Source organism: Meles meles, chromosome X (assembly GCF_922984935.1).
Source record: "Meles meles chromosome X, mMelMel3.1 paternal haplotype, whole genome shotgun sequence".
NCBI classification, from domain to species: Eukaryota; Metazoa; Chordata; class Mammalia; order Carnivora; family Mustelidae; genus Meles; species Meles meles.
This window is the reverse complement of record NC_060087.1, coordinates 100425727-100449405: the sequence shown is the minus strand read 5'-3', so window position 1 is coordinate 100449405 and position 23679 is coordinate 100425727. Positions and strand designations below refer to the sequence as shown.

Genomic DNA, 23679 nt, shown 5'->3' with positions numbered 1-23679 from the left:
CTACATGTGGGATCTAATTTGTTGTTTCTGTATGCCCTCTGATCGAGTTCTGGGGTACATGGTGACTGCTTCATAAGTACCCACTGTTATTATTATAAGACTTATTATTGTCATTCAAAGAGGAAATACATACGAGGAGCCTACCCCATCACCTGGCACAGAGGAAATACTCAGAGCTTTTCACTGCTATTATTTGTATTCTTGGCAGAATAAATGAATTTGGCTGGCAGTTATAAAAACGTTCATATATACTTGCCTCGTTGAGACTTTAAACAACATTGTGAGGTAGAAAAGACCAGACTTATTCTCTCCATTTTATAGATTAGGAAACTGAAGCTCAGGGAGGTTGGGAAGCTTACCCGGATCACATAGCCAGTAACTGACAACAGCTAAGACTTGAACACAGGTTTTCTGACTGCAAATTTGTTTTTATAATCTGTTTTTGTAATTTGTTTCTTTTAATCTTGCTCTAAACTGTATTATCTTTTAAAATATAATATCTGTAAATATTAAGTTTTCATTGTAAGTTTAAAAACATGTATTAACAAAAGTGAATAGATAATTTGTTCTGAATGATAGAGTAAAGATTTTATTCTTTTTTTAAAGATTTTGTTTACTTAGAGAGGGGAGAGGGGTGGGGAGAGAGAGAGAGATCGTTAGCAGACTCTATGCTAATTGTGGAGCCTGAATCAGGGCATGGTCTCACTACCCAAAGATCATGACCTGAGCCAAAATCAAGAGTCAGATTCTTTTTTTTTTAATTTTTATTTATTTTTTTAAATTTATATTTATTTTCAGTGCTCCAGAATTCATTGTTTATGCACCACACCCAGTGCTCCATGCAATACGTGCCCTCCATAATACCGACCACCAGGCTCACCCAACCTCCCACCCTCGCCCTTCCAAAACCCTCAGTTTGTTTCTCAGAGTCCACAGTCTCTCATGGTTCATCTCCCCCTCCAATTTCCACCAACTCACTTCTCCTCTCCATCTCCCCATGTCTTCCATGTCATTCCTTATGCTCCACAAATAAGTAAAACCATATGATAATTGAAGAGTCAGTTTCTTTCATTCTTTTTTTTTTTAAGATTTTCCATATTTATTTGACAGAAATCACAAGCAGGCAGAAGCAGGCAGAGAGAGGATGAAGCAGGCTCCTCGCCGAGCAGAGAGCCCAATGCGGGGCTCGATCCCAGGACTCTGGGACTATGACCTGAGCTGAAGGCAGAGGCCCCGAGCCACTGAGTCACCCAGGCGCCTCTCAGTTTCTTTTTTTTTTAAGATTTTATTTATTTATCTGACAGAGAAAGAGATTACAAGTAGGCAGAGAAGCAGGCAGAGAGAGAGGGGGAAGCAGGCTCCCTGCTGAGCAGACAGTCCGATGTGGGGCTCAATCCCAGGACCCTGAGACCATGACCTGAGCTGAAGGCAGAGGCCTAACCCACTGAGCCACCCAGGCACCCCAAAGAGTCAGATTCTTAAACAACTGAGCCACCCAGGTGTCCCTATTCTTTTTTTTTTTTTTTAAGGATTTTTTTTAAGTAATCTCTACACTCAGTGCAAGGCTCGAGTTCACAACCCCAAGATAAATAGTGATCTAGAAGACACACAGATGAGCTATCCTCAAAATATTAGCTTATAACTTGAGCCTACCAATTAGCACAATGTTACACACTCATTAATAAATGTCGGCAATAAACTAGTTGAGATAACATTACTAAATGAACATTTACTCATATAAACTAAAGAGAGAGAAAAGATGTATCACTTTGTGCTTAACAGCTTTTTTTTTTAAAGATTTTATTTATTTGACAGGGCGGTGGGGGTGGAGAGCACACAGCAGAGGGAGAGGGGGAGTGGCAGACAGAGGCAGAGGGAAAAGCAGACTCTCTGCTGAGCAGGGAGCCCAATGCGGGGCTCAATCCCAAGACCCTGCGATCATGACCTGAGCCAAAGACAGACGCTCAACTGACTGAGCCACCCAGGCCCCGCTATGCTTAACAGCTTTGTAATAAAAAGTCTGCTAAAGTGAAAAAAAAAAAAAAAAGTTGTATGCTCTTCCGACTGAGCCAGCCAGGTGCTGCATAAAGATTTTATTTATTTATTTTTTATTTTAAAGGTTTTTATTTTATTTGAGAGAGAGAGAGAGCATGAAAGGAGAGAGGTCAGTGGAAGAAGCAGACTGCCAGCTGAGCAGGGAGCCCGATGCAGGACTCAATCCCGGGGAATCCAGGATCATGACCTGAGCTGAAGGCAGTCGTCCAACCAACTGAGCCACCCAGGCGCCCCAAGATTTTATTTTTAATAGAAATAATAGAATTAGGAAGAAAGTCTTCCTGCCTGTCTGCCCTACTTCCCTTCCCCTATCAAAATTGGAAAAAACAAAACAAAAAATGTTAACTGCCAGTGGGACACATCCCTTTTAGGACAAGGAGGCCATAACTGTAGTACCCTTTTCAGCTGGTAGCAGTGTGTATTAATTGTAGAATGTTACCTACGTAGAAACAAACTATTTCTTGATTGTTGGCTATACTTACTCAGACCTGTAGAGTTTCAAAATGCCTCCTTGCTCTGGGTGTCTGAACTCCTAATTGGCATTTTCTCATGTTAAGACTGGTGCCTACTAGATTGTTCTTCCTATATTTTCCTGCATTTCTATCTACTATTTTTTTCTATCCAATTTTAGTTGTAAAGCCAATAAAAGATCATTTTATAGTCTCACATTATTATAGGTATAATACAATGTTAAACAAATGAATTATCCCAAGAGCCTATACAAAATAGCTTGTCTTGTCTTCCAGTGGGCTAACTTTATGAAATGCTGATGCTAAGGTAGACATTTGGGTTGCTTATCATGTCATGTTGATGAACTATGCCCAGTTTTAATACTTCATGATCATCAAATAAACAACTTTAAATAGGTATTGTTGGGGCCCATGGCTCGCACAGTCAGTAAAACATGTGACCCTTGATCTCAGGGTTGTGAGTTTGAACCCCACGTTGAGGGTAGAATTTACTTAAAAATTTTGAAAATAAAAATGAACCATAAGAGACTATGGACTCTGAAAAACAACCTGAGGGTTTTGAAGGGTCAGGGGTGGGAGGTTGGGGGAACAGGTGGTGGGTAATGGGGAGGGCACGTTTTGCATGGAGCACTGGGTGTTGTGCAAAAAGAATGAATACTGTTACGCTGAAAAAATAAATAAAATGGAAAAAAAAAGTTAAAAAAAAAATAAATAAAGGTGCTGAACTCAAAAAAAAAATGTATCAACATAAGAAAGGGAGGCATAATAGATAAGTGGACAAAGATGTAGGAGACATACATATGTATTAATATATGTGTATACTTAATATGTATTACATATTATAGTAATAGTATATATGCACATATATATTTCTGCATAATTCTATTTGTGCTAAGAATAAAAGTTATTGTATATTATACATAATGAAACATAATATGAATATATGAATCATATATATGATGAAATATTACTAAGCCATAAAAAAGGATGAGCTCTTACTATTTATGACAACATATCCATGACAACATGGATGGACCTAGAGTATATTATGCTGAGTGAAATAAGTGATGCAGAAAGACAAATACTGTATGATTTCACTTAAATGTAAAATGTAAAAAAAAACCAACCCATAAACAAAACACCTAAACAAACAAAAGGCAGAAACAGACGCATAAATAGAGAACAAACTGATGGTTATCAGAGGGGAGAAGGTTGGGGGATGAGCCCCATGGGTAAAGGTGGGTGGGAGGTAAAGGCTTTCAGTTGAGAAATAAATAAGTCACAGGAATAGAAGGCACACGGTAGGGAATACAGTCAATGGTACTGTAGTCGTGTCGTACAGTGACAGAGGGTAGCAACACTGGTGATGAGCACAAAGTAGCATCTACACTTGTCAAATCACTATATGGCACACCTGAATCTAATGACATCTGTGTCGGCTATACTTCAATTAAAAAAGAAGGCATAAAGGTTTAGAATAAATTATATTACATAAAGAAAAGCTCAATAATCTAGATTGTTGAAGTTTTCGTCAGAATGAAGCTTTTTATTTATTTCATTTACCTAAAGGCAGCTAGAATATAGAGAAATGGATATATTATTTTTCTTGGGAATAGCTTTTTTGGCACTCAGGATAGAGTACAATAAATTATCCTACTACTCCCACAATTGATTGTGTATCATTAAGATACCAGTTGGAAGAGAGCCTACCACCTTTCCTTTTAGTCTACTTTAGTATAGTATTACCCTGCTCTCTTAAATGAGGTTTTATTGTTGTTATTTAGCATGTATTAAAGTAACAGAGAGGGGCGCCTGGGTGGCTCAGTGGGTTAAAGCCTCTGCCTTCAGCTCAGGTCATGATCCCGGGGTCCTGGGATCGAGCCCCACATCGGGCTCTCTGCCTGGCGGGGAGCCTGCTTCCTCCTCTCTCTCTGCCTGCCTCTCTGCCTACTTGTGATCTCTGTCTGTCAAATAAATAAATAAAATCTTTAAAGTAACAGAGAAACTAACACATACCAACTGGTAGTTAGATATGCTATAATACATAATTTCAATTTCTGATTATTTGTTGCTGGGACAGAGTAATACAGTTTGTTATGATTATTGATCTTGTATCTTGCAACCTCGATAAACCAACTTACTCTTTTTGTAAAGTCTGTAGGATTGTCTACATAGACAATCATTTTGCCTGTGAATAAAAATATTTATTTCATTCTTTCCAATCTGATGCTTTTTATTTCACTTTCTTGCCTTATTGCATTGCATAGGGACTCCCGAGAAATGTTGAATGGAAGTGGTTGAGTATACCTTCTTGCTATTTTGCTGATGTTAGGGAGGAGAACATTTATTCTTTCGCCTTTTAAGTATGATGTTAGCTGTCAGTCTGAGGAAGTTCCTTTCTGTTCCTATTTGCTGAGGGTTGGATTTCGTGTTTTTAATCAGAAGTGGATTTTGGATTTTGTCAAATACTTTTTTGCACCTATTGAGATGATCTCATCATTTTTCTTTTTAATTTATTACTATCGTAAGTTTTATTAAGTGATTTCTGAACACTAAGGAAATCATGCACTGCAGGAATAAACCCCACTTGTTGGTGATGGATTATCCTTTTTATATTTTATTAAATTTTATTTGCCAAAATTTTAGGAATTTTTGCATCTATGCTTGTGAGGAATTTTGGTTTTAGTTTTCTTAATTTTCTTACTTTTGTCTGGTGTTGGTATTAGGATAATGCTGGCCTTATACAGGGAGTTAAGATGTGTTCCTGCCTCTTAATTTTCAGGATATATTTGGGTAGCATTGCTGTTATTTCTTCCTTAAACGTTTGATAGAATTCACCAGTGAAAATTTGATTTTATATGTAGACATATAGCTATTCAGTTATAGATTTCTTCTATAATAACCTTTAGCAGCTTGTATCTTTCAAGGAATTTATCCATTGCAACTGATTGTCAAATTGATTGGCATACAGTTGTTCATATTTACTTATTATCCTTTTAAAAGCTATACCATCTCTAGTACCATCACCTCTCTTAGTCCTGGTATTGGTAATTTACATTTTTTCCCTTTATCTCCCTAATCTGTCTGGCTAGAGTTTTATCATATGTATGGATCTTCTTAAAGAACCAGGTTTTGGGGTTTTATCATTTTTTTTCTCTTTTTGTGTCATAGTTCATCAATCTTCTCTCTAATCTTTATTATTTCCACTTCCTGGTTTGGGGGATTAATCTGCTCTTCTTTTTTAAAAAAATATTTATTTATTTATTTATTTATTTATTTATTTATTTTAGAGAGAGCATGCATGTGGGCATGGGGAGGGAAGGGCAGAGAGAGAGAGAGAGTCTCAAGCAGACTCCGTGCCCAGTGCAGAACCTGACATGGGGTTCGATCTCACAACCCTGAGATCATACCTGGGCTGAAATCAAGAGTCGAACCCATAACTGACTGAGCCACCCAGGTGCCCCATGGTTAATCTACTCTTGTATTTCTAGTTTCTGAAGGAGGAAGCTGAGATCTTTCATCAGAGTGGTAATAAGTGTTCTTTGCTCTGAAATTTGTTTTGTCTGATATTATACTTATGTCAGCTTTTTTTTTTTCCGTAAGTAAGCTTTATGCCCAACATGGGGCTTGAACTCACAACCCTAAGATCAAGAATTGCATGCTCTACCCGCTGAGCCAGCCAGGCACCCCTATGCCAGCTTTCTTTTAATTAGTGTTAAATTGGCAAATCTTTTGCCATCTTTCTACATCTTTACTTTGTAAATAACATACAGCAAAATGGATTTTTTTATTGGACTGTACCTTTATGAGTTTGTTAGGTTTTTGGTTTTTGTTTTACTTTTACAAGTTTTATTTATTTATTTTTAAAATTTTTATTTATTCAGCTGAGAAAGCATGAGGGGGGTGGCAGAGGGAGATGCAGGCTCCCAGCTGAGTGGGGAGACCAAGGCAAGGCTCGATCCCGGGACCTGGGATCACAACCTGAGCCGAAGGCAGATGCTTCACCAGCTGAGCCACCCGGGCGCCCCTCCATGTATGAGTTTTAACAAATACATTGTACTTCTGTTACTCCTTGGTAGTCCCACTCATCTCCGCCTCTAACTGATCTGTTTCCTGTCACAGCAGTTTTGTCCTTTTGAGAGTATTACATAAATGGCATCGAACACCCTAGAAGCTTTTCAGACTGGCTTCTTTTACTTCGTCTAATATCTCTGAGATCCATTCACTTTGTTGTGTGTATCAGTTGTTTGTTTCTTTTTATTGTTGAGAAGTACTCCATGGTGTGGAACTTTGCAGGGGCTCTTTTCCATGCTCCTCCGTCTTGACCATCTCTCCAGTACTGTCCCGTTCTCTAGGGTGCTCTCTGTGGTCCTCTGGCCTGAAAGCTGGGTTTTATTCATCCTGTTCTGCCATTCACTGACCACCCTTGAACCCAGAGCCTCATCCAAATGCAGAGACGCATCTATTGCAGAGGAATGACCACAGGTCCTCTGACCAAAGAGGAAGTTTCCTCTCCCTCAGTTTTCGGCCTTTGCCACCCCCACTGTCACTGTTGCCGCCAACAGGGTCTTGGAATTGCCTGGAAAAGAGCAGAGGGAAATCAAAGTAAAGTGGATTTTTTCTGCTCTCTCTGAGTTTTGGGACTTTTCTCTGCTCCCCGATGATGGCCTCCAGGTGACCTGGTACCTTAACTCCAGTTTGGGATATATTGGAGGGGAAAGTAGGGGATAGAGTGGAACACTCACCCTCAGTTTGGTCATACTTGGCATTCTGATTTCCTTCCTTAATTCTTTTGTTTTTATTAACCTATTTTTCATTAACTTTTAAGCTTTGTGGGGTTGCACCAAAACACCATTTATTTATTCTAGGGCAAACTTTTTCCCAGTACTGAGGCAAATACTTACGAGTACTCTAAGGCCCTAGAAAGATAAGGTTTCCATTTTGATGGTTGGAATGAATTGTGCTCAGCCCTTGGTGAGCCTTGCAGTGTTTTCTTGGGCTCCTTCTGGGTGGTTCTTTCCCCAGACAAGTACACTTATCAGTACTCACCTGAATACTTGAGGGAGACTTTTAAAATTGTATTTCATTTTATTTTATTTTATTTATTTTTTGATCTCCATAGCCCCCACTCTATGCAGATCTCTTCTCCTGTGTTCTACCCTACAAACCTAGCTGCCTTGACTCCCACAGGACTCATCAGGAGAGAATGCTGGGCCTCGCCTGGGTTGCTACTCCCCATACCTCTGTTCTTGGAAGGTCCAGAACAATCATGGGGCTCATCTAACTTGCCTCTCATCTTTCACAGATCTTTCTCCTTCATGCAGTTTTAAATTTTTTTTCCCCATATATTTTGTCTGGTTTTAGGGTGTTTCAAGAGGTAAGGTAAATCCAGTCCCTGTTATTTCATCTTCGCTGAAAACAAAAAATGTATAGGATATAATTAAATGCTAAATTGTAAGACTCCAACTAAAGGTTCCTGATTATTTCAGAGATTTGGTTAGAGGTAGCTTTACAAAGGAGGTCAAATTTGAACTAGGCTTTGTAGGAAGGAGGATATTCTATGTGAAAATAGTGGCATAAATAAAGGTACTAGAAAAGAGGTAAGCCTGGTTTTTACCAATGAGCCAATCTAGACAACAACCTGATAAAGTGGGTCGGAGTACTTAAGGAGATCATGAAAAATAAGGTTGATCAGTTGAGCTAGGGCCAGATTAAAACAATCTTTAAATTCCAGGGGTGCCTGGCTGGCTCAGTTGGTAGAGCATGCAACTCTTGATCTCAGGGCTATGGGTTTGAGCCCCAGGTTGGGTATAGAGATTACTTAAAAATTTTTTTAATTTAATTTAATTTATTTATTTGACAGAGATCATAAGTAGGCAGAGAGGTAGGCAGGCAGAGAGGGGGGGAGCAGGCTTCCCGCTGAGCAGAGAGCCCAACGTGGGGCTTCATCCCAGGACCCTGAGATCATGACCTGAGCTGAAGGCAGAGGCTTAACCCACTGAGCCACCCAGGTGCCCCAAGATTACTTAAAAATCTTAAAAAAGCAACACAAAGCAGAAAATCTTTAAATTTCTATGTTGTGATACAACACTGATAGAAAGCCATTGGGAGTTTTTTACTCCACACAGTGTTACATAATAAGAGCAGAGTTTAGTTCAGATTAATAAAAACTTTTATATCCAGTCTGTATAGCTCTTTTGCCTTAAGCATGCATCTGTTCCTTTTCTGTCCTCTGAATTAAATGAAGAACAATATCATAAAAACATGGATATGGTATTGTTTTGATCAAATACATTATTACATTTGCTTAAAGATGGGAATAAGCCCATTCCTTAACCTTTTCTTGAGTTCCTTTATCTTTGTTCGTAAAACACATTTTCCATTAATAATCTTTATTGCTCTTTTCAGGATGCACTTCCTTTTTATCCTACTTCTTTTTCAATATTATACTGATAAAAACTGATACAAAATGCTAGTAAGTTACTTCGTGCAGAATTTAATGGAAATATTTGCTTATCAGATTGCTTTTTAATACCCCAAATTATCAATCTAGCTTTTTTCAAAATGACATTATATTGAATGTGAAAGCTATTGACATCCAACCAACTTTTGGTAGTAATTATTTGTAGCTCATATGGTTTCTATACTATAGTTGTGTAATGTCAATGCATATCCCCTTGTGTTTTAATGTGACCATTTAAAAATTTATCAAACTCATTTAAAATGGCTCAGTCTTTCAGGGTATTACATACGTACCTCCCTCTACTTAATAGGATTTGAAGTTTTGATACATTGGGTAAGTTTAATACAGGGAACAGAAAAACCCTTTTTTTTAATACTCACGTTCCCCCCCCCACAAAAGTATGTGAAGAAGAAGAAAAAAATAGTTGTGGGGAGTTTTATAGGAGAGGGAAAGAGAAATGTTAGAGTAAAGAAACCAAGAACAGATAATAATCTCTGTCAGTGGAACCCAAGGCCCAGAAGAAATAGAAAAATAAAGAACTAAAATATGGCTTGGGGCAGAAAGAAGTTCAGTTAAAGTGACAGGAACCATTTTACAGATACCCTAAAAGACTCACTGGAAACTTGGTGCCATTTTGGTAAAGCAGAGCTGTATCTGTGTTTGGTGAACTCAAACACAAAGAGAGACAACAGACTTTATAGAATTTTGACAAGAGGAATGAATACAAATCTGGTGGAGGAAAATGATTTTATAATAAAAGGGCACATTTTAAGTGTGCAGGCTATCTTTTTTTTTTTGTAAGTTTTTTTATTTAAGTAATCTCTACAGCCAATGTGGGGCTCCAACTCACGTCCCCACTCCACCAACTGAGCCAGCCAGCCGCCCATCAGGATATCTTTGAGGGTCTTTCTAGAGTTCAATAGGGCCAGAGATTTATGGGAGTGAAAGCCAAAGGTAGATATATAGAAGGCAGGTGACAATTGTGGAGGAGAATAACCTCCCCTTTTCTTTGAATATGTGCCTTCTTCACAAAATTAGAGTATAAAAGTTGTTTAGAGAAATGACTGTCTTCTATACAACAGAATATATGGTAGAAGGAACTTTGGTTTGTTTTTTTTTTTTCTCTTGAGACAGAGTGGGGATATACAGATAACAGCATGCAAACAAGATATTTAGAATCTGTATGAAAACAATCTGAATTGACAGATCTTATTTAGATAAAGATAGCAATAATCAGGAATAAAATTGGCAAATATGGAATTGGATGTTGAGATTGTTCATTTATGCATTTGAAAATAAAGGTTGTGAAATCTACAGAAAGGGAAACTGCTTCATATGCGGTGAAAATAAATGCAGAACCTCATAGAAGCAGACATTTTGGCAAAGCTAGATAGATTAAGCTTAGAATTAAAGAGACTCAGAATGTGGTGAAAGTGGTCTTGGAGCTTCAGCTTCCTTTCTTTGGGGATCCCAGATCATACTGAGGAAGGGCAGAGGATTTTTTTTTAGATGGTGCAAAGGGAAGCAAAATGATCAGATTCATTTTGTGCAGCTTGTGTCTTAGCTGAGGCATCCAGATTTTGAGGATTGAGTATATACCTCAAAAAGTAATATTTTAATAGAATGTAGACAAAATGAGAAAGGACACAGATAATGATACAAGAAGTATCAGCTATTCCTTTGTTCGAAAGGGAAAAGGAGGAATAATAAGGAGTAGGAATGGAGCCTAGTAACATTATTCAGTTCCCAAGTATGAAGTACTTGTAGGAATGGTTTAAAGACAGAAGGGCTAGCAAATGAACTGAGGGTTTTGTTTGTTTGTCGCTTGGGCTTTTGTTGTTTTCAGTGGAAGAAAATAACGGATTGGATACAATCACTGCTTTTGACAGAGTAAGTCATGATTGCCTTTCACGGATAATTATCTGTATATACCTTAGAGAAGATTCAGGAATTTTTTTCATGACTAAAAATGAAGCAAGGTGGCATACAGTACCTAGTCTCACTTCATTGGTATTTTGGCATCTTTTTTGCCAGTACCCAAGGTATAATCAGTTTCCCAAGATAAACCATATGCTTTAACTTGCCAGTAGCTATTAAAATGTTAAAAATACGTCGTCTTCAAACCAGCAATTCCACTTTTATGAATACCTCCCACAGATCTACTTACACAGGTCAGAATATATACAAGGAGGTCTGTTGCAACATTGCTTGTAATGGCAAAAGCTGAGAGTCGGCCCAAGTGTCCAGAGGGGAACAGATGAATAATGAATGGTGCCGCCATGACGGAATCCCCTAAAAAGAATGAAGTAGATCTGTGTGTATAGAATACTGTCCATTTTATGTGCTCAAGTGAATTTTTAAAAGGCACAATAATATGTAGAGTATTCTGCTTTTTAAAATCCCATTATACATACAAGCAAACGGTACATTATGCATATGTATAAAAAGGCCTGGAGAGGCGCCTGGGTGGTTCAGTATGTTGAGCACCTGCCTTCAGCTCAGGTTATGATCCCAGAGTCCTGGGATCGAGTCCCATATCAGGGTCCTTGCTCAGTGGGTACCCTGCTTCTCCTTCTCCCCGGCCCCCCGCTCCTGGCTCATGCTCTCTCTCTCTCTCTCTCTCTCTTAGTCAAAGAAATAAATTCTTGAAAGAAAGAAAGAAAGTGAGGAAGGAAGGAAGGGAGGGTCTGGACATATATATATTAAACTGTTAACAATAATTACTTCCTATATGTAGAAATGGTGTTTTAGTTTTCAATTTATATCTTCTATTTTTATAATAAGCATATATTTCATTTTTTTTAAACCTGCAATTTGTGTGAGGGAGAAAAAGGCCAAGCCCTTGTGAGTCAACCCTTTCCCGCCAACCCTGGTTCAATTCCTCTTCTCTCTTCTTAGCCATTACAGTTTAATACAAAGAAGCACCGTGGGCACAATTGGCTTTTATTATTGGGAGAAGTTTCCCAAATAAAATGCCTGGTTTCTCATCAGCTTGGCCCAAAATTAAAACTCTGCTCAACATGACCCCATGGTTTTAAAATACCAAGTGGTGGCGGCTTCTTGGTAAAATCAGGGTTGTTTGTTCCTGCAGTAACTGGACATAAATCGAACATACATTAAGTGCCAACTGTATACCAGGCAGCAGGGAATGCAAACATGCTAGTCCCTCAACTCTTCCATCTGATGGTTCCCTCCATCTCAGTCAATTTCTTGACAGTCCTGGCCCCACCCATGGTCACTTTCAGTACTTCCCAGTGCTCGTCTGCCTTTGAAAGGCAATCCCCCTTAAACTTACTGCACGGTAGAATCCACATGTAAATTTTCAAAGAGCTACTTTTTACCTTCTGCATGAGACTATTCCCCTACAATGGACATCGCTTTTTACCTTCACTTCTCGAAATAACAGAGGCTGGAGATCATTTAGCAATGGAAAAATGGAAACCATCAAGGGCGGGGTATAGAATGTTTGTGTTTATAGAAGAAAAGAGGCATTTGTGAAAGATTTGATATTTGTGAACAAAAACATATGTCAGTCACTGTTGGAGAAAGAAAAATATGATACATAATCCTGTTCTAAAGTATATGTATAATGTATAAATATTTTTGGAATAAAAATATTTATATCTCTCTCCAGAGAGAAAGTGGCTGGATCACATTATCTCTTTGAAGTTCCAGTTCTGTAGATTCAAGCATTTTCTTTAAAAAGCGATTTAAAAATTATGATGAGAAGATGTTTAGGCTGAGATTTATATTTTACATATGTGGAGGATCAATATTTCGCAAACTGCATTCTTCAGTATGTCATGCCTTTTGCTTCTTAAATCTGTGAAACACAACTTTAAAGAAAAGTTTTATTGGGGGTCATTAAAATGCGAAGGGGATGGAGTACTCCTTGCTGTTAGTTCTTGTTATGTTACATTATTACATTACAATATATATTAGAAAGTAACTTGTATGAGGACCTTCCTGACTTTTAATAATAATTTATTACCATTTGGAACTATAGAGTAAATCTTGCTAAAATCTTCATTTTTGAGCCTCAGTATTAAATTACGTGTTGTCTCCCTTTTGTGCATTTTACCAGCATCTTATCATCTTATATTGTTCCATTCTTCCAAGAAGAGACCAAAGGAACACCTGTCTGTTTGTCATAGGTTGGGATCATCATGGGAGTAAGCGGAAGAGCTAACCAATACGGCCTCTTCTCGCAAGGGCCCCGAATTGTGCGTGACAACCTATTAGTTCTCCACTGAAATTCAGGCATTTGGGAACAATTATGTCCCATGTTAGCATTACCTGAGCTCTTTTTCAAAGGTAATTAAAGTCCAAACTTGATACCTGAAAGATAATTGACCAAACAGCAGCAATCTGCCGCATACAAGGATATCTAAAACAATCCCTAATTCTCAAAGAGATGGAACAATCTAGTTAGTGGAAAGGAACTCCTGTCTTGCAATTAACACAGACTCTCTATACCTTCTTTCTCAGAAAGAACAAAAACTGGGGGTGTCTGGGTGGCTCGGTCCATTAAGTGTCCTACTCTTGGTTTCGGCTCAGGTCTTGATCTTAGGGCAATGAGACGGAGCCCCACGTGGGCTCTGTGCTGGGCAAGGAGCCTGCTTAAGATTCTCTCTCTCCCTCTCCCTCTGCCCCTCCACCCCGCCCCCATCCCCATGCTCCCTCACTCTCTCAAATAAAAAATAAATCCTTAAAAAGCAAAAAACCCCACAAAAGCTAAAAAGAACAGGGTGTGTCCAGAATGTACAATAGAAGAACTATAAATACATTATTACAGAAAGCGTGTTATCTGCCACCCTAATCCTGCACGCAGGAAAATGAAAGCGTATGTGGTAATTTCTTTTCAAAATAAGATAAAGCCGGTATTTGCATAATATGTGCTCTTAATCTAAAGTAGTCTTAATTTTACCTTTTCCTACTTTGAATTAAATCGACGTTCGTCACACATCAAGTAAGTTGTTTGGTTTTCTTCTGAGTAATTAATTATTCTATTGGTTTTATGTTTGAAAACACCCATCAAATGTGTACACAGAATTTTAGTGGGCAGAAATTGGCATATGCATTTCACTCTGATTTGTGGCTCAACTCATGCTCTTGGTGTAGGGCTTCGACCAGCTTCGACTTGAAGGATTGCTTTGCGATGTGACCCTGATGCCTGGTGACACAGATGACGCCTTCCCTGTGCACAGAGTCATGATGGCCTCTGCTAGTGATTACTTCAAGGCAATGTTCACAGGTAGGGTGGCTTGTTAAATTCTGTACCCCCCTTAAAACAATCTGAAAAAGGCAGATTTCCATATTTGTGTTTCTAAAGTGAAATTCAGTTCTTTAGATCTTGTCTTTCCAAGAAGAGATTGTTTCCAAAGGAATACACACCCAGTATGTGTAGTTGTAGGTGGCGGTTTTTAAAACTTGGGAACCAGAGGTGCCTTTTTCATACTTCCGTCCACTTTTGTTTCACAACTTCTTTTTTGCAGCTACACATCTGGATGCTCTACCGGAGGCTCTGGGTCTAAGACAATCTTGAACCCATCAAAAGATAGGAAGTGACAGGAGAACGTTTTGGAAGCTCTCGCGTTATATACGACTTCCATTAGTATAGAGCTATTCCTTCTTAAGTACTTTCTTTTAACTGTAAAATATGTAGAAGTCTGCCTCTGACATGAATGCTTACATAGAATAAAACTCTTCCTTGATTTTATTGCATCTAATTAGCAGCAGAAGTGAGTTTGACCTTAATTAAATTACCCACCTCCTTTCATTGAATGTCTTTTTATTTAAGGTGGAATGAAAGAACAAGATTTAATGTGCATTAAGCTTCACGGTGTGAGCAAAGTCGGCTTAAGGAAAATTATTGATTTCATTTATACTGCAAAGCTTTCTCTTAACATGGACAACCTTCAGGACACCCTGGAAGCTGCCAGTTTTCTTCAGATTCTGCCGGTTTTGGACTTCTGCAAAGTATTTCTCATATCTGGGGTAAGCCGTCTTCAAATCTTCAAATCTTTTCCTGTGATACAGTCTGGGGTAGCCTGTGGAAAACCTGGTGAATTGGTGAATTGAAACTTTGGCCCTTAGAGAGAAGACTCAGGGAGTGTGTGTTTTGGAATGAAATTGAGAGCGAAACAGTACAGGTGTCTTTTTTACAAAACAGAATCATTTCCTAAAAGCCTTCCATGTAATCCCATGACATCAGACAGTAATAGTGTTTGATAACAATATACACGTTAACCCGTTTACTGACATTATATGTTTTAATCTGGTTTTGTTTGCCTTCATGATTTTAGGTGGGCAAGCTTTCTTAGGTGGGATCCCATGAAAGCATAATCTGAACTTCTCGAAGTCTTTTAAACTAGGCTCAGTAATTTTTTTTTCTTCCTTCAATATGGGAGCTAGGTCTTGAAAAGAAGTAACACCTGTGTGACAGCCTATAAGATACAAATGTTAATTCCATAGAAACACATCATCCACTAAATCATTTTTGCCTCTTTCAAAGAGATAGGAGGGGGCACAACTACCAATCAGCGAACTCTGTAGCAGTTACGTGGTTCCTGAAGGCACCGCCCTATTGGAGATACTTAAATTATTGACTTCCGGGAAATGAAATGCTTTGGCTGCAAAGAAATATTGCCAAGGAGATTTCTAGAGCTTATAGAGCTGCCTTTTGTGACTGGAAATGATGGCAGTGGTCAATTTTGATATATTTTCTAATTTGTTAAATTAGTGGGTAATACATTTTTCTATAATTGATTTAAATTCATACCAGTTTTTATATTGGTAAATAATTGCTGTTGAGCTTTTCAAACCCTAAGTTTCAAGAGAACATGTCCTTGGTGATTTTATTAATAAGCTACTCCTTATCTTACAGAGTCAGCCTACAGCTAATTTAGCTGGGCTATTGAAAATGTGTTTCGTTCCTGTTTCCATTTTAAAGGACTCAGACTACTGTCTCACTATTATTTATAAACTTTTAAATTAACTGCTATTTTCCACACTTTTAAGGCAGTCTGGTGTTATAACATTGCTCTGTGTTGCCCTGTTTACTACTGTATAAGTAACCACATGAAGTTTGCTTATTTCCCGTGATACTGTTTGTCATCCTTACGGAATCTGAACACTGAATTTCCTTTTAACTTAAGCACACAAGATCCTTCCCCTTAGGACCTATACGCATCTCTCCTCTAGTTTTGTGCCACTGATATTGTCTGCCAGCTTCATCTCAAGGAAAAAACCGAACTGAATTACATATATTTTTTAAAATGTATCAAGGCCAATAATGAACTTAGTAATAACCTGATGGCTTATATTTATAGACTCTTAACAGTCCTTCACACTGATCTCAGCAACACGTGGTCGTCCCGAGCCAAACTTGGTACAGTGTGGTAATTTCTTTGGAACTAATCATTAATAATAGACATGTATTGTCGACTTCGTCTCTAATACCAGAGTTCAGTACTTATAACTTGAGATACTGGTTGTGATCTGTTCCGTTACCTGAAAGAAAAGGACCAAATTGAATAAAGCATGATTTTTAAAATATTTATTTATTTATTTGATAGAGAGTTAAAGAGCGCAAGTAGGCAGAGAGAGAGGGAGAAGCAGGCTCTCTGTTGAGCAGGGAGCCCAATGCGGGACTCGATCCCAGGACCCTGGGATCATGACCTGAGCCAAAGGCAGCAGCTTAACTGACTGAGCCACCCAGGCGCCCCTAAATCATGATTTATGAAAAGTCATAAACGCATACAAATGTCAAAGTAACAGCATTAGAAAACAATTTTGTTCTAGAAAACTCTTAAACAAGTTTATTTAAAGAAGATATCCTAGTAATTTTGCAATAGTGACAAATGTTTTATAATCAGAATGTCGGTTCTTTTACCTCTTTGAAGCATTTATTATAACTGTGTTTTACCTGTTTGGAAAATTCTTCATTTTTGTGAACACTTAATATTGTCTTAAAGATTATATTCTTCATTTCTAGTGTCCTCTGCAGACATCCTAAAACCCACTTCTAATGGAGAAGAGGCTTATCTCTGACAAAGCTTTACCTGTGGTATAGTTTACTCCTCCCTCTCTTGGTTTTAGAACTTTCTACAAGCTCTGAGGAAACACCTCTTTTCTTAGCACCATTCTACTTAACCTGTCTTTCATCCTGCTTGCAGAGGATATGTCTGTGTGATTTTACTGTGGAAATAATTCCATCTCAGAATCTACTCTACTGTTCTATTTTTTAGAACAGTTGGTGGATTATTAGCATAAGGATTATGTAAAATCCAACTTTTCCTTCATCCTTCTTGCATGCGTTCCATTTCTTAGTTAAATGTTCAGCCTTACCCTGTTTATTTCCTGTTTCCTTCTCAGCAATCAAGTGGATCAGGCGGAAGAGTCGCCCTTGGGTGTCTCTTCTACTTATAAGAACTGGAAGTTTCCAGATAATGTATTTTTCAAAGGTTGATTTGTTTTGAGTTTTCCCACAAGCTAAGATTATGGATAGGTTTTAAATCAAATGATCTCATATTTTAAGGATTCTGTGCTTAAACCAAAGGTTTTGAGTGAGTCGGTTTATATTTTTAATGACGTGGTATGATTATACTTCACATAAGCCAAACACTACTTGGGTTTGAGTGTTTAGAAAGAAAAATTAGCTTCCAATATAATTTTGGTCTATCCCATTCTTAATCATTTATGTAGGTGAAAATGTGACTCCCAAATCACTCCCAAAGCATTTTTATGGTGGTTTTGAATGACAACTTTCAAGATTTATTTATGTGAGAGAGGGAGAGAGTGCAAATGGTGGGGGAAGAGCAGAGGGAGGGAGAGAACCTGAGTGCAGAGCCCCACTCAGGGCTCGATCCCATGACCCTGAGATCATGACCTGAGCTGAAATCAAGAGTTGGATGCTTAACCCACTGAGTCACCCAGGCGCCCCTTGAATGATAACTTTAAATAAGGTAATAAAGCCGGGGCGCCTGGGTGGCTCAGTGGATTAAGCCGCTGCCTTCGGCTCAGGTCATGATCTCAGGGTCCTGGGATCGAGCCCCGCATTGGGCTCTCTGCTCCGCAGGGAGCCTGCTTCCTCCTCTCTCTCTGCCTACTTGTGATCTCTCTCTCTGTCAAATAAATAAATAAAATCTTAAAAAAAAATAAGGTAATAAAGCCACGCTCACCTTTGGTGAGGTAGAAGCACCAGTGTTCTAGAACAGAGCATCAGGCTCCATAGAACAAGAAGCCCTCCCCTCCCAACTTCACCATCTTTTGCAGTAATGCTTTTCTCTTAAGGTGTTAATTAGTATTATAGTTTATGGAATCTGGCGCTTTTGTTCTTGCTATGTTTCTTTCTTGCCAGTTGTAGAAGAGAGGACTATGAAATGGATACAAAGGGATACCAGCAAAGGATGTACGTTAGAGTAGGTAAAATTATCTGTTCAACGAAAAACATTTGCTCTCCTATCTCATGGAGATGATGGAAAATGACCTTCATTTAGTTACAGGCCTAAGAATTGCATTTGTTTTTGTCTTTATGACATTGTATAACTACAGCATGCTAAATACTGTGTAGCCATTCCCTGCTTTACAAACAGGTTGTGGTTACATTTTTTGTTTATTGTTTGTCTGCTATTTGGAACATGTAACATCTAGCATTTGCCCCACGGAATTACTGTTACAGAGGATTACAGGCTAGTCCACAAACCCCAATTTTTAATATGAGGTTACTTAAGGAGGACATTTGTCATTGAGCTGAAATATTATAATTTAAATATACAATTATCCAGAATAAACAAACCAGAATGAAGGTGAGCAAGAAACCATTTTCTTTTTATAGAAAAGCATATTTATTCAGAGAATGAAGATGCCATTGTGTTTTAGACTTTCTTTAAACTCATTTCTTTTTAAAGTTGTGTGGTGTTTTTTCCTTGATGCGTGTATAACATTGCTTCCCCTTGTACATTTATTATCACTGAGTGGGGTGGGAAGTCACAATGAAATGTAGAGAAAATTTATTGAGGCAACCGAGGGTAATAAGGAATGAGTGACAGTGGAAAACAAAAGAGGTGAGGGGTGGCTGGGTGGCTCAGTCAGTTAAGAGTTCCACTCTTGGTTTCAGCTCAGGTCACCAGATCAAGCCCCACACCGTGTCCCATGCTCAGCAGGGAGTCTGCTGGAGAGTTTCTCTCTCCCTCTCCCTCTGCCCCTCCCCACCCATTCTCTCTCTCTCAAATAAAATAAATAAATGTTTAAAATAAAAAGAAAAGAGGGGCGCCTGGGTGGCTCAGTGGTTTAAGCCGCTGCCTTCGGCTCAGGTCATGATCTCGGGGTCCTGGGATCGAGTCCCGCATCGGGCTCTCTGCTCGGCAGGGAGCCTGCTTCCCTCTCACTCTCTCTGCCTGCCTCTCTGCCTACTTGTATCTCTCTCTGTCAAATAAATAAATAAAATCTTAAAATAAAAAGAAAAGAAAGGAGATGCATATGTAGGACAGGCAAAAGGCAGAGAAAAAAGGAGTTCTCTCAAGGGAAAAACGAAGGCAATCAGAAGACATTATTGGAAAAGACAGTTTCTTTTACTGTTCAGTGATGGTATCAACAGCAAGCTTTGGGAATGTTCTTGATGTCAGAATTTCCTATATAGTAATTATATTTCATATTTCTTATTAGCTCTAAATTGGATTTTCCCATAAAAATTCCCATTTTTCCCATAAAATTTTTTCCCATAAAAATTAACAAACATGTCTTTTCAGGTCTTTTTTTTTTTTTGGCCTTTGGGGAGGTTTAATGCAAATCAGAGGAAAACTGCTGTAGATAATTTTACAATGAATCAAAACTGTTCCTCCCCTCCCCCAACCAAACCATTCTTGAGTTCATTGTCAAGGCAGATGTTCAGCCAGTCACACCCAGATACTGGTTGTCTATGGTTGAGCATCTAGCTGGTACCAGACTGTGCCGGTTGTTAAATATTCTAAATATTATTCCTCCCTGTAACTTGAATCACTGCATCCTTGCCCATCTGCCATGTGGGACTCTGTAGGGGAGGCAGAGGCCCAACCTGGGCTCAAACCAATCCATTCTCCCATGACCATTATAATATGTAATAGTATATCCAAGAAGGGATGTGCATTCGAAGTGCAAAGCGGTAAGACAGTTGGACCCCCCAAGCTGGAGACACCCCATCAGTATTCCCCTCAGATGGCATTTAGAATGTGAAGAGACACAGAGCCTGAGACAGGAAGTTTCTGATTTTTAATCGTCTTTTTGTTCTTCTTACCAGAAGGTCCCTTCTCTGTGTCCTGTGATGCTCCTACCCGTGGAAGGAGGCCCGGGACAAGATGCCTCTTCCATCATCTGCTCCCCCTTCCCCAAAGTAGCTTATTTGATTGCTTTCCAGTCTATGGACACGCTTTGTCTCTCTCTGCATTGGTTGTTCTTGATGTCAGGCTCCCATCTTAATAAACTAGATGCCACCAAGGAGTATTTGATGCATTGACTATCTGAGGAGTCCCCCCAAATTTGCTAACTAATTTCTTGCTAACTAATTTCTTAGTCTTTGCATTTTCCTTGAAGGTATAGAAGCAGATACTTGTTTTTGTTTTGCTTTTCTCCTAAGTGGAAGCTTATTTGTAGAACACAGTGATCTTCAACAAAATAACATCGCAGATTGCTGATGAAACCTGTCATTAAAATATCATGTGATGGTAATGAAATATTTGGGTGCATTGAGTGTGATTTGAAAATTTAATATAGCAGCAGTGAGTAACACTGTGTTAATGAGAACCCCACTTTGAAAATTATGATGCCTGGAACTGCCTTTAGGGTGACGTAGGAAGGTTGTTTGATTATAATAGAATAATTTATAATATTTTATATCGAGGAAACTTAGATGGTACTTGATTATTTTATTTTATTTTTTTTTTAGATTTTATTTTATTTATTTGACAGAGAGAGAGCACAAGTAGGCAGAGAGGCAGGCAGAGAGAGAGGAGGAAGCAGGCTCCCTACAGAGCAGAGAGCCCGACGTGGGGCTCGATCCCAGGACCCTGAGATCATGACCTGAGCCGAAGGCAGCGGCTTAATCCACTGAGCCACCCAGGCGCCCTGTACTTGATTATTTTAAAAACAATTTTATTGGTTCTCATAAGTGGTTGAAAAATTTTGTCCTTTTTTGCTTCCCTATCCTTTAAAACATGAATGTATATTTGAATTCATGTCTGTAATCCCTCTTCTTTGGAATCTTGGCCAGGTTATATATTCAGATGAAATTAGAGTTCTTTCCACTTATGAGCTTTTTTATAATAAGCTTTAAACTTGATATTTTATATTTCAAAATATAATGTATTCTAATATATACATGAATTTCATTAAATGTTACATTACTGCACATATCCATTATTGAATAATATCTAGGCTAAATATTTGGGTATGTGTTAACTGAAGCACTTTCAAGAATCATGACTGAGAGGTGGATGAAAATGAGCCATAATTGAATAATTGCATATTTTTCCAAAATCATTTACCATTATACCATCATTTTGATCTGCTTATATATTTTTTAAAGATTTTATTTATTTATTTGACAGAGAGAGATCACAAGTAGATAGAGAGGCAGGCAGAGAGAGAGAGAGGGAAGCAGGCCCCTGCTGAGCAGAGAGCCCGATGCGGGACTCGATCCCAGGACCCCGAGATCATGACCTGAGCCGAAGGCAGCAGCCTAACCCACTGAGCCACCCAGGAGCCCCAGATCTGCTTATATTGTTAACTGTTATTCTAGACTTTGCTTCTATAATCCCTATAATCTATGATTAATTGTTTTAGCTTTGATGACACGAACTTCATAAACAACTAATTTGCTATTACATAGTTTTTATCTGGGTTTCATTTTTAAAAATTAAGGGTCTAGTAATATTTTATACTAATTCAGAATGTGTTCTATTTTTAGTTGTATCTCTCTTCACATCTTAATTTTTATATTGCTGATAATTAGAGTGTTTAACCTTCGTTATATACCCACAATGTGATAGCTGTTGTACATGGGGTATAGAAAATGCTAGTCCTTCCATCAAGAAGATGATAATTTGGGAGGTTATGAAATACCTTTCTCTGGTGGTTTTTAAGAAAAGAGTAGGTAGCTATCTGGATATACTAGGAGGTCTGTCAAGATCTTTTGCAGTTTTGTTTATCTGTCTCTGAGGATACTGATATATAGAGGATATTTTCCAAATGCCCTTAAATCAAAGGTAGGTTTTTAAAATACTGTTATTTTATTAATTGTTTCCTTATTGGATGAAGTTGAAGGGGGAAAAGGCGAAGGAACTAAATACCTTAATCACATTTCTAAATTATATAGTTTGGTTTTTAGTTTTTTCTCTCTGTTCATTTTATATGCTACAAATTGAGACTTACATTTGGTGACCAGCAACTGACAGTATCGTTTTGCCTATTTGAAGTTCCCATTTTTTGTGGTTTTTATTGGCAATCATATCCCTAATGGTGAGAATCTGCATACCTGGGAATAATTATTTTTGTGTTCTCATCAGCTTTTGCTTATCCATACTAGTCAGTGGGTTCCAAAGTGCAAATTACCCTTGCTCTGGGGAAAGGCTCTGTCTTTCGTGCTTCAGAAAGTGGAGTCATTACACCAGACACTAATTCCTGCCACCCAAGGTGATTTGGGCACCTGGGAATGGACTGTAACCTCATTTACACGATGCAAACTTTTATGAAACGCCAACATGCCACGCCTAAAATTGGATTGAAATGGGGCGCCTGGGTGGCTCAGTGGGTTAAAGCCTCTGCTTCGGCTCAGGTCATGGTCCCGGGGTCCTGGGATCGAGCCCCGCATCGGGCTCTCTGCTTGGCAGGGAGCCTGCTTCCTCCTCTCTCTCTATGCCTGCCTCTCTCCCTACTTGTGATCTATCTGTCAAATAAATAAATAAAATCTTTAAAAAAAAATAACAATGAGGAGAAAATGAAGGAGGAGGGGAGTTTGTAATTAAAATTGGATTGAAATGTATTTTTTTATTAAACTGCATTGGAAATGCAAGGTACTGAACGGAGTGAAACTGTATTTCAAAAGGCTCCTAATTTCATTTATTTTTCCTACTTCTTTTGTGTTGCAGTTCTGTTTTAGCTAGCTTTTTAATATATAGCTGTTAAGGATACAAAGCAATTAAAATTTTTGGGCCGTTCCCATAAAGCAGATCAGATGCTTAAAATTTTTCAAATTCTTCCTGAGTAATCAATCTATGAAAATAGCCTTGTGTGTGTCATGACCTTAGAGCGTTCAGTGATGATATGTCTTACCTGGGCTGATATTTTATGCAGAGGAGTAATTATTTTAGTCTCATTTCAGCTTTTAAATAAAAGGATAATACAAGGAGTAGCCAGTTTTCTCTTAATCACCGGCCAACCGGTTAACGATTCAGTTGCGTCCATGAAGTTTTCCTGACATATGTGAACACACACACTGAGAAAATTAAGAGAAAAGAGTTGAGTCCATTGCCTGTGACCTGCTCATGTGTTTGTATACACACAGGTACTTGTATGGTAGCCTTGTTTCCGTGAGTTGTGCCTCGCATAATATTTGCTGATATGATTTTCCTGTTTTCACTTTTGACCAGTTGTGAAAGCATCAGAAAGAAAGGCCCATCTTGCTAAAGATGGGCCTCTCCATCACTTGTCTTCTTT

At 38.5% G+C, this 23679-nt stretch overlaps 1 protein-coding gene across 11 annotated transcripts in view; it reads left to right on the top strand.

The window, feature by feature from the left end:
- Positions 1–23679, top strand: part of KLHL13 (kelch like family member 13) — a 206198-nt gene that overhangs the window by 166708 nt on the left and 15811 nt on the right. For all 11 annotated transcript variants that reach the window (XM_045996368.1, XM_045996365.1, XM_045996358.1 and 8 more), the window contains 2 exons: positions 14110–14242; positions 14789–14985. In XM_045996368.1, coding sequence (XP_045852324.1) covers positions 14110–14242; positions 14789–14985 — 330 coding nt within the window. The remainder of the gene's footprint in view (positions 1–14109; positions 14243–14788; positions 14986–23679) is intronic.